The sequence below is a fragment of the Limulus polyphemus genome, unplaced genomic scaffold, assembly GCF_000517525.1.
Source record: "Limulus polyphemus unplaced genomic scaffold, Limulus_polyphemus-2.1.2 Scaffold5132, whole genome shotgun sequence".
Taxonomy (NCBI): Eukaryota; Metazoa; Arthropoda; class Merostomata; order Xiphosura; family Limulidae; genus Limulus; species Limulus polyphemus.
In genome coordinates, this window is record NW_013670742.1 from 11,290 (window position 1) to 29,040 (window position 17,751).

The window sequence follows — 17,751 nt, forward strand, 5'->3', positions numbered from 1 at the left end:
CAACTTGATGACATGATTGTAACGTCAACATGACCAACTATTTATCTAACAACAACTTGATGACATGATTGTAACGTCAACATGACCAACTATTTACCTAACAAAGTTTCTTAATTTCTATCTTTTAAAATTTTATATTCGCACCTTCTGCGTGCTGAATGTTTTATGGTTTATGGTCATTCGCTTTATAACATTTATTTGTTTATAGTCGAATTTGCTTTAACATTTTTTAATGTGACGGTCAGTCCCACTATTCGTTGCTAAAAAAATAGTCCAAGAGTTGTCGGTTGGTGGTATTGACTAGCTGCTTTCCCTCTAGTCTATCACAGCTAAATTAGAGATAGTAGCGAAGATAGCTCTCGTGTAGCTTTGCGCTTAACAAAAAATAATAATAAATGAATGTCGTCCGTGGTATAATAGCTGTACGTCTGTCTTTTCGCGTATTTTTAAGATTTAAATGCTACAATTCTCCGGAATACAAAAATATACATGTTGTACGGAAGTTATATTAACAAAACTATCCCCTGTCGGGACAGCGGTAAGTCTTCGGATTTACACTGCTAAAATCAGGGGTTTGATTTCTCTCGGTAGACACAGTAGATAGCCTGCTGTGGCTTTGATATAAGAAAAACACATTAACAAAACTGTTTACTGTGTTTCAGTGACAATAGCTTTGAACATCTCCTGCAATAGTTACCAACATTTCAGTGGATTAGCGGCTGCACATTGCAACATATGTGGAATATAGCGCATCGCACAGGCCCGCAAAAGTTTTAACACATTCAAAAATAAATAATAATAAATTTAATAGCACAGTTTTCATACGCTTTGAATAGGCCTTGACACACATTTTTATGATTTATATGCATAGTAAGTCGCGTCTTTTTAAATGAAACTACTGGGATAATATATGAAAATTACTCTTTTCCTAAGCCTTGGCCCACTTTTACCAATATAAGATGAAGACAACGAACCTGATTTATTTTTTAATAAAAGGTTGACAAAACACTACTGGTTTGGTTTAACTAAATGATATTTTTAGGGGTTCGGAGTTTAGCACGAGTTTACATGGTTACAAAAAATCTCCTGTAATAATTTTAAAAATAAATAATAATGAGAGATATAACAATAATAGAAACTACAATAAATGGCATATTTTCGTCATAACAATTTAAGTTTTTGTAAGAATCATACCGTAGCCAGTACAGCTCATCTTTCATAATAAGTAAGTCAATATTGTGTTAGTTTTGACTTTATCGCAAACAGAAACTTTATTTTTAGTGTTTGTTTGTTTCTAGTTAAACATAATTCTATACAATAGGTTATCTGTGCTGTACCCACCATAGATATTGAAATTTAGTTTTTAGCGTGTAAGTCCACAGATTTACCACTGAGCCATTAGGAGCTTAGTTTTAGTGAAGAAAAAATACAATTGTTCATTTTTTGGTGTTATTAGTACTATAAGCACTATAAGATAAAACAAAAAGTTTGGTAGTAATAAAGTTTGGAGACAGGTGGCGGAGCTGTAACACCCTAAAGCGTATAATGATTAATAAAACAGCTGTAAATATGGGCACCTATGATTAGGGAATGCAGTCTAATATATAGTTTATATTAAGGGATTTGCATTCTAAAGCTAATATCTTGACTTTTATTGAAAGTTTTTGGTGTGGAATCAATTTTTATTTGATAAAGCACACGCAAACGCGTGTTTTCAGTTATGGCTTTTATTAGCTGAATTCACATCCATACTATGCTTATCGTATGCTTCCTTCTTAAACAAAAAACTCGTTATAGCAACTGACGTATTTTCCCCACTCTTCAAATATGTGTACTCGCTCCATTTGTTTGGGAACTATGTTCTCTTGTCATGAATCTTTGTGTTATGTGGTGAAATGTAAAACCTAGGCCAGCCATTCCAAGTGCATAATGAACACGAATCGAGACTGTTTGCCATCCGCGTCACTGGCCATCATCACATTCAAGTGAAATGAGCTAGAATAAAGAAACCGCCCTGGGCTATAATGATTCGGTCCCGTTTGCCCCGCTACAAATCTCGGGATTTTTGACAGTATTATATTACAAGCGTGACAGAAGCCTAAACATCGCGCGATTATTTTCTTCCCCGATAATTTCAGTGACAATAGTTAGAGATTTCTACAAAATATATGACTTGAAGTATTTTTGAGGAACAACCTTTTGCATTTTTGCCAGCATGAATTATGATTGTATTAATAAAAGCAAGACAACAGTCTAATGGTCCGTCTTTAATGGAAAGTGGCATTTATGTATAAGGTAAAACAAAAAACACTCTACGTAATTGATTACAATATTTTATATGTATAATAATAATTTCCGACCAGAGCACGCTATGTACTTAGAGCGAAACCAAAAATCAACTTGGCCATCAATAGAGCTAACTAAATATACTTGTATTATGTTTTAGACCCCTTATAGTTCAGCAGCAAGACTGAAGACTTATAACGCTAAAAACCGTGTTTCGATACCTGTAGTGGTCACAGGTATATATCGCAATGAGCTCTGATATATGGACTGTTTGTATTCTTATAATTTTCATCATGATGATGATTGCAATATACTTAGCTATTTGTAGGCAGTCTAAATTTTCAAATTAGATAACGTATTTTGTTTCTGATATTTTCTTATTTATTAAAGATGGCTAGCACTATCGACTAGGTTCCTGCTGATGCTTAATATTCAACCCTGCTTTACACACTAGAGAAAGGAATTTATCCATCTAGCCATTCCCAACCAGTTTAAATAGCTCCTTAGCCACGTAAGCCAAGAAGGGACAACAGCTTGAAGTGGTATGTTGATAATAACCTGTACACGTTGAAGGTTCCTCGAGCTCTTGCTGTTTGATACATAGAGTACTTTGATAAATTAAACATATATTATTAAACTCGTTTATTAATTCAAACCACTGTGCTTCAGTGAAGCGGCTCGTCGTTAATTAATCAAAACGTGTACCTCTATGCTGGAAATATTCCACACTGACAAACATATACACACGTTGTGCGTTTTAGACTCCTGCGTTATCGATTCCAAACTATAGAGCAAAGGTCTAAAAAAAATGTCATTTCTAAAATCTTAATTTTTTCGCCATTTTACAATCTTTCCTCAGTTTTTAAGAACTTAATAATGTTTAAGCAGGTATTGTTTGAGATTTCCTGTTTTTGTTCGTACTAATTTTCAATAAACAGAAGCGTTTCTATTTCTAGGTTTGCCGGTATATAATTACCTGGTAGTTTTATAATATCAGTATAACGTTACCGTGTTTATCACGTGCACCCTCTGCTGATTACTTTATTCTATTGGAAACTGTATTAATTCGTTTTTGTCGCGTTAACATACAAGTTCCAATTGAAAGACAGTAAATGTGTCTTAATTTTAGGATGTGGCAGCGTTATTATTAACATTTTTATATACACACACACACACGATTGCATCTGCAACTGCAGAGATCACCTTGGAATAGATTTCCCTTTTTTTTTTGCATGATATTATGTGCTAAACTGAGGTGCAGTAATGTAACTCTTTCCTTCAGAGAGGTGGTACGGTTATTCAATCAGTGACAACTTGAAACGATTGATTACAACACACCAAACTTTAATACTGGAAATGAGTCTATTTAGTACTACAAAATAACACAAACCTTAGTCTCCTCTATTTGAAATTGCTATTTAAAATATCTCGCAGGATGCATTGGAGGGTAATTCATTAACCAACCAGAATGCACCCCATCCTAACACATTGTCAAAAAGCCTTGCGAGGAAGGGTTGACCATTTTTTTTTCAGAAAAATTTCGATATCTACAAAAAATCTCTTAACCAAGAATAAAAGTGTAAAAATAAAAAATAGTATGATTTGTTAAATAGTAGCATAAAATACCCTCTCGGGCTCCGCTGCAAGGTAAAGGGGGCCCGCTAATGGTTAATAGAGGCTTCGAAGTACCGATCTAGCTATTGCATTATCTACAGTTACATCTAAAAATACCACAAGGGGGCGGGGGCATCTCCGAAAACAATCCCCGTTAGGACCTCTGCCGTGGTGCCACGTTTGTTTCCACATGCTTGTGTGTGGGAGTTTGAAAAGTGGTAACCCCAAGGTGGGGAGGGGGCGAGAAACAGAAACTGTGATGCCAGACTCTGCGTGATGGGGGGGGGGGTATGAACATAGTTCAAACATGGCACCTCCGAGATCCTGAGGTGAGCCACAACACAAAATCCAATACAATGTTACGGTTCAAATACTCTGGGAATCTACTCTTAGACCCCTATCACCTTTATGTGACCTTCCGAGCGCTTTCAGCCCCACTGGTAAGGGAGCTACGCCATATAGGTAAGGACAACCTTTACACCTCACCACCCGGGCCACCTCGAGTACACTTACCAATACCAAGTTTGAGTTTGTTAGCTTCAAAACTATGGGAAAAGTTCTCGGACAAACAAACTGACAACACAGCTTAAATTGATATAATATTAATAATCTTGTATTCCTTTTATTAGGTCTAAACTTTTAACTCTGTTCAGTGCTTAGTTTTATGGTTGACTTTTTAACCATACCATAACCTGTAATAACTCAGCATAAATACTATATCAACCTTATTGTCATATTTCATGTCTATAATGATAACTATGTCACCATGCTAACAATAAATACAATTAATTTTTTATGTACTTTTTAGGCCTGAACTCGGAGCTGTACTATGTGCGAGACGGAATGGTGAACACATACGCCTTAGGATTCGAAGTTGTTGTTCCAAACGAAATACCTGACCTTCATTTCACTTGGCAAAGCTTGAGTAGGCACAAAGTAAGTAATCTTATGATGCGTTCCGTTATTTACTCTACTGTCTCTAGATAATTTAGAAATTGGCAGTAGAATTGAATCGACATTTATGAAGGAATGGTTAATAGACTGATTTATGAAGTTCATTCAGTTTAAAAACCTTATTAGTATGCTGCCTTAGCTAGCTCATAGAAGGATAATTAGCAATAATATATAAATTTTATAAATCAGGATACTAAATATAATTTATTTTATTCCCAAACATTAAATATTCTATTCATGATAACGTTTACCGCAATGTAAAAAATTTTGGGTGCCTAAAAAAAAAAAAGTTTAAGCTTTTCAAAACCCACTTCATGCTCTACGGGAATACATAATACAGGCGTGGCAGTGGTTTGATTCTCTGTTTGTATGAAACCACATGTTTTGAGTGGCAGCCGATGACCTCAAAAGCTCGTTTCTGGCTTATTGCACTAGATGTCGCAGGACGGGCGTTGGGCTTTGCTTGACGTCTGTAGACCAGCTCTCTCCGGGAGTCCCCTTTATTTTATTTTTTTAACTGGTCAGACAGATATGTTCAGCGACACGCTGGCGCCCTGTTTATTAGCTGTCCGAGCAAAAACACATATTATATCGAGGACCGATAGCTAAGATTGTACCTGTCATATCTGGAATTTCTCTGTATTTTAATTATGGATAACAGAGTCATATGGTGCATTTTAAATCAAGCAATCGTATTTGCAGTTTATAGTTGCGTTAATAGCTGTATATTTAGGCCTAGGAAAAAATGCTTTGTTTCAGGTTGCCCTACCGACTCTACATAACAATGCCCGACTATAAAGTTTTTCCAATGCTTCCCCCCAAATAAAATATTTCTCACTACCGACCCAAATGAAAAACTTCCTTAGATTATTATTTTTTATTTTCATTAAATTATTGCACCAATCTGCAACCGTATTGTGGAAGGTGAAGGTCATAAGAAAGCACGTTTCTGATTCGTTAGTTGGTGTGGTGTGTAAACACTCTCTGCCAATTATCTCTCTCAACACTGGTTCGGTTAAATTGACCGATCACGTGACCGCTTTGTACTTGTTATAGTTTTGATCCTACTAACTTTTAATATAGTATGTGTATCTTCACAAAATCTGGCAGTCTTACAAGTCTTTTGTATATACCAAAAATCAGATATTTTAGTGAAGTATTATTAATAAAGATCTATTCATGAATATATTGGGTCTTTTTTTTTACTGCTCCAAGTGCAAAATGATTTTTATGTTAACATTAAAAATACTTTTCTTCATCTCAAAAATCTCAAATGTCATTTGCGTGATCTCTAAAACCTTCTAAATACATGTATTTTATCGTTATTTTCTCCACCCTATTTTTATACAAGGTTGGTCAATTTGACCTACCTCGTAACCACAAAAAAATAATCGAAATATATCTAAATTACCCGTTTTTCTTTCTAGAATGACTTCAAATTGTAACATGTAACTTTATTTGTTTATCCTAAGCAGCTTTAAGCTCGTAACAGTATACATCTATTTATACTCACATTTTATTGTTTTATTGCCCTTTGAACGTGTCTAACTACTATTCGCATCATTATAAGTCGTAAATCACTTAGAGAACGTGTGGCTCGCGTTACGCTATTGAATTACGTTACCCACAAGCTACTCTGAGCTGCTCGCGTTCGTGCGTGCTTCTGCTTCGTCAGAATTTTTTTACTATATTATTATTATATATTTTACCTAATCTAACTGTAACTAACCTAAAGAGTTTCAATTTTTACATTTTAGTTCTGTAGTTACCATATGTCTAAATAATACTTTTCTGACAGTGCTTAGTATTTAGTACAATCTGATATATTACAATTGCATTTATTTGTATCATAAGATATGTATCTGAATTAAAAAATACCCCGCCTACCTACCCTATTTTTTCAGCATGTAATTGAATCCAAAGCATTTTTTTCTAGGCCTTATTATGGTCTAATGATTAACTGAAATACAACTTTACCCTTATTGACATGTCACAATCTTGTATATCCATTTAGGAAACGTGTTAGCAATATAGAAGAAAAAAAGTCAAGATTCAACAGTTACTTATGATTACGGAAAATGTGTAACAAAGTACATTTATGTTCGCTGTAACACAATTATTGCTTTAAGGCTAAGCTGAAGAAATAAATTTGGAGATTTGGTGTGGTGAAAAAGGGGTGACCCCCAGTAGTTTGGAAAGAAAGTTACTTGTTTTTGAAAGTAATAAACACTCTCTTCATATATAACCAACTTGTTCGCAAGAATAGATAAATAGACGTTTTGACTTTTTTTTTTATCAAACTGAAAGTTGATTGTTCTTATTTAAATCTGGTAAAATTTCATTTGTTTGTAATTTATACCAGCGTTCCCAAACTTTTATCTTCCCTCTTTTTTTTTTTTTTTAATGAGTGAAAGAGTGAGTTAAGGGATGAAATGTAATACATAGACACACTTTAAAATGCTATACGTATTGTAGTAATTACTTATTATTTCATTAGTGAAAAATATATAAAAACACTTAATTTTGCATTATTGGCCCTACCGTAATCGCTCGCCTCCACCACAAGAGGTTCGGGCCAGAAAAATGCATTGACTGAAATCGTCTAGCCTCACAAGGAGCCAAGCCTGGCGCTCCCCCTGTCGTGTTTGTAGCACCTCAAGGGGGGGGGGGGCGCCCCGAGGTTGGGAACCACTATATCAAGTATTTTTATTTTTCATGAGAAATATAATTTAGGCTGTCTTCTACTATTCAAACTTATTTGAGAAAAACAAACAAACGTAAATTAGGGAGGGCTATATTTGAATATCATATATTTCGAACTTTCTGTTAAACCCATGTATCTCATAAGGTGGCGTTCCGATTGAAAACACCAAATATCAAACTTGTATGGGAATATAAAAAAAACGTCACGATATAATGATGTATGTCTACTTTAGATTATTGATCAAACAAAAACATTTTACTCAAGGTTTTACAACACTGGTTTGAATATCATGATATTCAATTTGCCAAAAATTGGGTTTAAATTTAGTATACACTCAAATATGCTTTAAATGTTATTAGGTAGGGATAATTAGTGAAACATGAACGAAACTTGGAACTGTTGTGATGATTAATTTCAACATCTGCTAGGTTTGAATAAAAGTCCAGAAACCAGGGTTTTTGAGTGGATTTTTTTTTTTGTACCTTATAACAACATTTCGACTACTCGTGTTGTCTAATAAATTTATCAGCAAGTAAAACGCTAGCAAAGACTCGGAATCAACGTAGCTTTGAGTCGTAACTTATTAGGTTTATCTACCAAACCACAGGCAATGGCTTGTAAATATTATTGTCATCAGGATCACTATCTAGTAGGTAGGCTTTGTAATAGTAAAACACTATTAATGTTAACTTTTGATCAAAGCAAGCTACTTAAAGAGATCATAACTAAGTCAACCTGTAATGAGTATAGCTAGTTAAATATACTGTCCTGACGTTCTTACTTATAAAGATTAGAATGAATTGTTTCATCCGTTGGGTACAGTTCCCGTTAGCGATATTTTGAACCATATTCCCAATAATAGCTCGAGGTCTGGCCAGCTTACGTTAGCCCTGAATCCATATGCTAAGCTAAAAGTGAAAAATAATTTTAATCTTTATATTAAAAATATAATAATAAAATAGTAACTATAATAAAAGTAGATATATTAATCATTCTAACTAATACTTAAGGAAAATGACGTTAAGGAAAAAATAGAGTATACCTTATTTACGGAACACGTGTTAGAGATGGTTCGAAGTTACTGTGATCTAAAGTGTCTCTGGTTAGTAGATTATCTAGTGAAAAAGCCAGCGTTGGTTCAAAGATATGTTTTCACTGCTACCAATATTAGATTTATCCAATAAAACACTAGCAATGGTTCGAAGCTTGTAGTTTCCAGTGTCAGGGGTGTGAATAAAATAGATTGTAAAGTTATTGGCAGTTTTTTATGGAATTTGATAGAATGCTAGTCTTACCTCTGAACAAAGCGATAAACTTCTAGGTGGCCTAACATAGTTTATTTTTATTTCTGCTAAAATGATTTTCATTGTTATTCATTGTAATGATAACAGAAATATACGTTAACGTTAGGTTAGAACATGTTACTTAATTCACTTATGAGAGAAGTGTAATTCCTAACAACCTCTTATCATAACTTTGTACAGATGGTTTACATCCACAAAACATTTTCTGAAACAAGAAAGCATTTTTCTTTTACCGATGTAATATTGTTATTATAATCTTGTTCTAAAGATAATTCAGATCTAGAAGTATGTTAGTAACTCAGTTAGAAGCATGGAGCAATTCTGCAGTGACTGTATAAACAAGACTGAAGTTTTGGCCAAATTTGGGGTATTGCCAAAGCTTTCCCAAATACTGGATGTCACTATTCCTGTGTTTCTGAACAGATCTAAACACTCTTATATCACGTTAAAAACAACAGCTTCATACCTAATTCATATTAAGAAAGAAAAACAAGCAGTCAAAAAATGATAAAATTGTTGTTTTTCTTGTTGAAGAGGCAAAACATATAGTAAGCAAAGGAGGAACTGCCAGAAACAACATGTCACTATTAGATTTGAATCTGAAATGGAGAATTATGCTAGTTTGCCAACTCTATCACATATATTAAGTTTATAGGAATATTTGTTGTACTTTTAATAGTGAGTTGCTCTTCACAGCCAATAGGTTAAAAACTGACAACTCTTGGCCTAGAAGCAGGTTGAAAATCTGAAAAGAGGGATGGCGTAATAGCCTATACTGACAGATTTCCATGACATCTGGGGCTCAAATCCCGCTTCAAATGGAATCTTGTTTCTATTTATGGTAAAGCTACTCAGCTATTCACTCAGTAGCACCCTACCACTCATCATTCACGCTAAGGGATTAACTGCCACTCTTATAACACATACACAGCTTAAAGTGCGGAGTATATTTTTGTGGTATCGTACGAATTCGAACCCGGCTTGTTAGATCCAAAACTGGAGCTTTACCAGAGGCCCAACTCGCGCCTCCAATTAATGTTTCAGTAATATACCGTGTCCAAAACTGGAGCTTTACCAGAGGCCCAACTCGCACCTCTAATTAGTGTTTCAGTAATATACCGTGTCCAAAACTGGAGCTTTACCAAAGGCCCAACTCGCGCCTCCAATTAGTGTTTCAGTAATATACCATGTCCAAAACTGGAGCTTTACAAGGCGCCCAACTCGCGCCTCCAATTAGTGTTTCAGTAATATACCATGTCCAAAACTGGAGCTTTACCAGGCGCCCAACTCGCGCCTCCAATTAGTGTTTCAGTAATATACCGTGAAAATATGTATCATATCTGTTATAGATTAAGAGAAATAAGCATTCGATTTGTAGTAAAAATATTACTGTTTTATCGTTTATCTTCATGCACATTCTAGTATCAAAAACAGAATGCTAATATAGAGTGTTCAGGTTTCAATCAAGATGAAAATAAAACCCATTTATTTTAGAGAATAGTTTTACTAAATATAAAACAAATGTAATAGAAAAATTTATAATTTTGTATGAAAAGCATTTTAACATTTTTAAACATTGACAAACAATTATTGAAGTTTGCCTAATAGGACGCATAAATGGACAAAATGTTTTAGTTTCCATTTAGAGGTATTGCGATCCAACCGAATTTTTAAAAGGAATGGTATAATAACACTGCCTTTACTGTATATACAAAGACAGACTTTTGGACACATCTGGGGTATTACTATAGCTGCTCTTCTTAATGCTGGGTTGGCCCGGCATGGCCAGGTGGTTAGGAAGCGGGTTCGAATTCCCGTCCCACCAAACATGCTCGCCCTTTTAGCCGTAGGGACGTTATAATGTGGCGGTCATTCCCACTATTCGTTGGTAAAGAAGAAGCCCAAGAGTTGGCGGTGGGTGGTGATGCCTAGCTGTCTTCCCGCTAGTCTTTCACTGCTAAATTAGGGACGGATAGCACAGATAGCCCTCGTGTAGCTTTGCGCGAAATTCAAACCAGCCAATTACCTTCATGCTGGAATGTTAAAATTCTTATGTTTTCGATCATATCTACACCCTTCATTCACATTACAAGCAGCAACTTCATATGAACCGTCAACAAATGATACAATTACTATGTTTTTAGTTCTTCTTCTCCTTGTTGTGGAAGCAAAACATAATGTAAACAAATTAGGGGCGTAAATGCGATCTGGATTAAAAGAGAGAATGACGTTAGTGCTTATAAGTGGATGCAAAAATAGTAGTCTGGTGGCCAAAACTTAAATATCCATGTTGCAGTCTCATCTGATGGTGTAGATTAAAACCTCATTTTAGTCAGGATTTGTTTTTCATTTTAAAATCATGCAACATATGGCATACATTAACAGAAGAAGAAAAAAACAGTCAGAAACTATTGTGTGTGTATGTAAAAAAGAATAATACATTTTCTTTAAATTCAAGTTTTTTGCTTTTTGAAAACTGTTACCAAAACGAAAAATAGTGACCCGATCAAAACAATTTGCAAAACAGCCAAGTTAGAATCATTCATACAATGGTCTGATGTAAGAGAGTCCAGTTATATAAAACGCAAAGATGTAATGCAAAAGTGTGTTAGTTAAACAAAAAATAATTGGGGGGAATCTGGCCCCTTTTTATATTAATGTTGTTACTTGTTCTAGTTGCAATAAAAAAAGGAAGCCAAGTATTCCTAACTCTGTTTTTGTTTAACTTACCCAATTTTAAATTCTATCTTTACAGGTTGCTATTTTATACAACTTGGCTCTTTTTATGATATCACTTCTTTATATGACATAAAATCTGTGGTTTGATTCCCCGCGGTGGATACAGCAAATAGCTCATTGTGGTTTAACACTAAAACAAACACAACAACAAAGCTTTATATGACAGACCATTTTTATTCTAACTTTACTATTTTGTTCGTGTAAAATGTTTTGTTTCGATCGTTTTATATTGAAGCTGAAATTATATTGAAAATTAGCATATAATTTGATCATGTAAGCATAAAATACATAATATGCTTTTCACAAACCATTGTTGTATTCATTGAATAATTTGATTATCATATTGCTTGGTAATTTCCATAATTAACGTGTTGTCTAACTTCCATAATTGTCCTCCTGGCGAGGAATATCCACGATTATCTTATGTTCAGTAACTTCTAGCGCTGTCGCGTAGCCCAGCAAAATCCGTGATTGAAAGAATAAAAGCCACTGATGTGACTTTTCGTAGAGTAGATGAGTACATGTGATAACGCACATCATCTCAGAACGAAGAGACTAGAGACAATGTTGTTTTTGTTTTCACCCTGGAAAACTAACATTCCTGTAGTGACGGAGATGGATTAAAGTGTTTGTAGAGCAATCTGTTGAAACGAAAATAAGCAGAATTGTTATTGCAAGTCTAAAAAAAAAATTACTGTGACATGTAGATAGGGGAACCATCTTCTGTTACAAATCTTATACAATACATAGTGAAAGTGGAACAAACTAGCTGTAAAATAAAGTTGTCGAATAATAAACAAGAAACTGTAAATTTACAGACATAAATAAGTAAATATTATTCATGAACTGGTAATAGTAAATAGAAAAAAGGTAAGGATTAATAGCAATAATGATGATAATATATACTATAAATATATAAAAATAGGACACAATTAACTAAATAAAAGCAAAGTAATAAAATAGATATGATGTGTATTTCAAGTAACTTTTTTGAGTTAATTTAGCAATATGAATAGCCCAACTATAAAAGAGCCAAATGGCTCAATAGTTTTGTTTATTCAAGTGTTGATTTCATGGCTTATATTTGTAGTGTTTCTTTACAAATAAATTCTATATTTTAAAATTGAAAGGAAATGCATTTAGTTTAAGTTTTAAGTAAACTTGAACAACTCGATTTTCAACATCTACATATCTACATGAGCCAATGTTTCCATTTATGAACGTTATATTTTAATATCTGTACAAGAAATCAGCTAACATACCAAGCCCCCCAGTGGCACAGCGGCATGTCCGCGGACTTACAACGCTAGAAACCGGGTTTCGATACCCGTGGTAGGCAGAGCACAGATAGCCCATTGTGTAGCTTTGTGCTTAACTTCAAACAAACAAATAAACCGTATATCAAAGCTATCTTCAAGTTTTGTAAAACGAAAAACCTTTTCAAGGATTCTGAGAGGATTAATAAAATGTATTTTCACAAATCCTTTAATAGTTAAACTTGTATTCCCAATAAGCAGAAGCCAATGAAATTCAAAAGTACGATTTCAAATTTTGACATTTGTTATCATCTACCATTCAATACGACGTTCAAACAGGCTGTTGTACAGAGATCGCTGAAAGAAATAATATAGAGGAATATAAACATTCGCAAATTGAATTTCGTATTTATTGTAGACCAAATGACGTAAATAAAATATGAAAACCTACCAATCTTTCTAACTTCTTAATTCCATACTGAAGCTATTGTTGTCGTTTGCTTTTCATAAACATTTTAACATTAAAGCGCTTTTACAAGTCATTCGTTTATAATATTCCAAAATGATTATGAAACATAACTTGTTTTATTACTACTTTTTTAAATTAAGTAAACAGTGATAATTTTTCTTAACTTTTTCCTGTTACTAATATTTTTCTAATGCTTTTTCTGACATTATTGCAATATTTTCAATAAGGCTTTCTTCTGTAATATATTGAAACATTATTGTTGCCTTTTATTTCATTGAATGAACATGCAGTATTTTGTGTGTAAAGACTCAGGGTAAACTGTTGTCAGATTTCCATACCGGAAAACATATTTTGCTCCGAATAATATAAATAAAAAGTTTTTGTTTGTTTCCATATTGCAGTCCTTTTGGATAACCCCATACGTTTTAGTGGCACAGACGTTTGTACTCTGTTCTCAGGAATGATTCTTTATTAGTTGTTGAAAGAGAAAAATACCTTATCTGTAAGTTAGGTAGCACTAATAATGACTCGGATGCTGACCACTCAGCCAAATGTAATAGCGTTCTTATGACCTAGAAACTCCTTAGCTTATGGTGTCACTCGCGCTCCGGTGTTCATTAGATAAAGTGGTAACTACTCGTCTGATGTCTCTCTTTCACTAGATTCTCGGTCACGGATATAAAGTTTCACGCTTCTACTTTGTTTTTGTTTTTATTATAATGTTAAGTTGTGCCTTTATCTTCAGTTACCTATATTTTAGAACATTGGAGTTGAGTATGCACACTTACTTGCTTGTATTTTTACCTACTTCGAATGTTATTTCCATAACACTAATGCAAAAATTTTCAGATAGCCCTATATGTAATGTTGCGCTTAAATAAAAACTTTACATGACGCAGAAAAGAACACAAATATAGGTAATATACTCGACCATTGTATTTTTACTCTACCCACGAGACTACTTGATAGTTAACATAATTAATACAACAACAAATTGTTTTGATCAAGCGAGAAGAATTGTCAATTTGGTTTTAACTCAGAAATATATTACACAGAAAGTGACCCTCCGAATCCTGCTCTCGTATTAACATTGTGTTCAGACCTCGATAAATCGCATCGTCACTAGTGGTTGGAACATTCAAGTATGACATTTAAAATAATGACAATTGGTTTAAGAGTGATAAACATGTGTGTTACTTATTAGATATGGAGTAAAATGTATTCATTCAATGTTAATATTAAAAAGATGATTAAGTTTTTAAACAATCACTCAAGTTTTCCATTTGACAATCCCTGTGAATTGTGATCATACTGCCATCTGTCGAGCATTCGCAACATCTTTTCCATGTAGGAGTAGCTCGGATAATGAATTATTACTTGATTTTTGTTACTGTTTTCTTCCCTTTTAAAACATATGGCAGACATGATTTATTCTGTTAGATCTTTTTCAATGCTATTGTTGATAATACATAATACTTTTAATTTATCAGCGTATCTGTTAAAACTCGTTTATGATTGTAAAATTTCAAATCCATAATATTAACCCTAGAACTGCCAAATAATTTCATCGATTTTAATCAAGTGTCTAGACCATTTATACTCATTGTTACCTGTGATTCCTAATAGTATTTGATCACACACACAACACACAACCAATAAATATCAATAATACAATTAATTGCACTAATTATCCCGGATCTTCTCTATGTTTTACATAGAAAATGAGTGATTTCACCCAATATTTTTATCTAGTTTTTACAGTGAGTGTTGTAACAGGCAAAAACCATAAGATTACTCAGTATATAAACCATACTAGTATAGAATGATATTTTTAAAAAAAAACATTTAACGTATTCTTAGAGCAGTAATAAATTTGTTTATCAGCATACTAAATCTAATTAATTTAAGATTGTACTTATGTTACAAGTGTTTTTTTTTATATTATTTATTTATGAACCTTATCTACAACTTATTTATTTTGCGTCGATTTGCGATGTATCTTTTTATTTTAATTCCCCACTTTTATTCTAAATCCTTTAGGTAAAATACTCAATAGCGGTACTGGTTAACAAGACAGAAGCCTTGAGAGATCCCCAACTGAATATTCCTAGTCAAGGTTTAGTGCCGGAGGAACAAAAGGGTGAGTTTGCGCAACAAAAAGTCTTCTTTCAAGTTCATGTTTTTAAACTTGCTAAACAACTACATGCAGGACGCTTTTACGCAGAAAGCATATCAAAAATATTCACTATTGCGAGGAAATTGATTTTATTTATAGGAATTTTCTTCATAAAGACAAAACTAAAAAGGATTAATTGTAGTTTATAAGAACGATTTACATGTGCTGATGCAGTGGAGCGTTGCTGCAGTTTTGAACCATACCACTATTGTATGAGTTACATTTTTAACACTTGCACCTGTTTCAAGACGAATTTGAATATTCTACGAAGCAATACTGTTACTATAGTCTTATGGCTGGAGAACTACTTACTCGCAACCTGAATGGAGGAAGAGTATAATTACAATGGATTTGTTAAACAATAGAGAAATGTAGAGCCAAAGGACAAATAACACACAATATTTTGAAAAGGGGACCTTTCCATGTTCGTGTAGGAACTGAAAAACACCCGCACAGTTAAGCATTTAAAACAGGCTTCGAAACTATACCCAAAACCAAATCAAGGCAACGTTTTCATCTACAAGGTGAAGGCTTTAGCTATGAAAGCAACAAAAATTTTGATCTAAAATCTCATTGTGATAAAACGTATCTCTCAATACCGTAAGTAAAATAATGAACAGGGATTTTTAAGTTGACAGAAAGCTCACGAGCCAAATGTTTACAACCTTCGAACTTTACTTCGAAATCAACGGCTGTTTAAAGAGAGAAATGGCCAAACAAACATAAATCATAACAATTTCATTTTATTACATGCCTAACAACTATCGATGGAGCTATAGTACAGTGGACTTTTTAGTTTCTTAGCTTTCGATCTGCTTAAAGTTAAACATACTTTTAGAAATCGCCGATACATAATAAAGGATCTGTGGAAAGTTCGTCAAAATATATAACTTAAAACTTACCTCGCAGAAGCTTCTTACAATGGAAACTACGATGTCTCGTAATAATGCGTAATTATGACCATCATACTGAATGTGATCAACGATGGAAGAAGGAGTCAAAGGGAGCACTGGACAAGAAACATTGTTCTTTTAATGTGAGGTTAACCATTAACAATTTGACCGTATATTTCAATAAATCGATTCAGTTAAAGTATTGTAAGTTGTTGTTTTTTCTATGTAGGTGAAAAATTATGAGTTTTGTTTTGTTTTTCAAATAAAGATAGTTTTTCTTCATTTGTTTTAATTATCTCAAGGCTAAATGAATATCCAAGCAACCAGTCTACTCAAACTCTTTAGAATTTTTAATAACTGAATTGCCCCATATCTTGTACTTTTTTCTACTTGACTTTGATGTAAAACAATTTTAAGTTTTTAATTTGCCAGTAACAAATAATTTATTGTTTAATATTAAAATATTTATTTTCATTTATGGCGTAAGAATTGTCAAGTGATAATTTGTAAACAATGAAAAGTTGAGTACTGAGAAATTTTATTTGTTAATGGTATCTAGTATAAAGAATAAAGCTTGGATACATTTCAATAAACTTAACAGGTGAGTTATTGTCTTTAAGATTAACATACTACTTACAGAGAGCAGAGCTCAAAAGTTAACCCTGTTATAAACTTATCTAATTTAATATACCATTCTATTTCTAAATAAAACTAAATTTTCTAATGATTAGAATGCACTGATTGATCAGTTGGATACCCTTGCTGTTAATGCTATTGTTACGTATCTGCTCGTTTGTTAATTTCAGGTATAAATTCTATCCGAGGAACTTCGGTGAAACAAGTTCTTTCTTAATTAAAACTAGTTTATTCTTCCTCGATACAACTTTGTAATACACAGAATTTCCAATCAGTACCTTACACTTAACTACTTTTATAACACACGCTATAAATCACAGTGATTCACACACTTTACTTACGTTGCCTACTGTTCGCTTGACTCAATTATATATCTCTTCAATCTATCTATTTCTGCAAACTATCTGCCCATCTATCTATCTATATCTCTTCAATCTATCTCTATCGCTGGCTTTCTTTGCCAGGCTTATATACTAAAAAAGAAGGCGTCTAGCAAACACTGGTACATTCACGGGGTTCCCCGATAATTCTAGAAACTCCAGTGCGCATGCTCCCAGCGTCATGCGACTTCCGCTGTCGTAACACTATTTTCCAATAATATTTCACGCGATAGGTTAGGCCAGCTAAGGAGACTTAGGATAATACTAAATTAATAATACAAATATTCATAATAATAAAAATTATAAAAAAAAGAAAATAATTACCGTATTTTTCGGAATA

General features: G+C 33.5%; 1 protein-coding gene across 2 annotated transcripts in view; it reads left to right on the forward strand.

Annotated features, from left to right (window-relative positions):
* Window positions 1-2,700: 2,700 nt before the first annotated feature.
* The window catches only part of LOC106472168 (tyrosine-protein kinase RYK-like), a 53,943-nt gene continuing 38,892 nt past the window's right edge, over window positions 2,701-17,751 (forward strand). Inside the window, exons 1-3 of one of the 2 annotated variants that reach the window (XM_022400771.1) lie at window positions 2,701-2,828; window positions 4,709-4,836; window positions 15,367-15,466. In XM_022400771.1, coding sequence (XP_022256479.1) covers window positions 4,744-4,836; window positions 15,367-15,466 — 193 coding nt within the window. In that variant the 5' untranslated portion in view covers window positions 2,701-2,828; window positions 4,709-4,743. The remainder of the gene's footprint in view (window positions 2,829-4,708; window positions 4,837-15,366; window positions 15,467-17,751) is intronic. The other variant, XM_022400772.1, reaches the window with a different exon arrangement.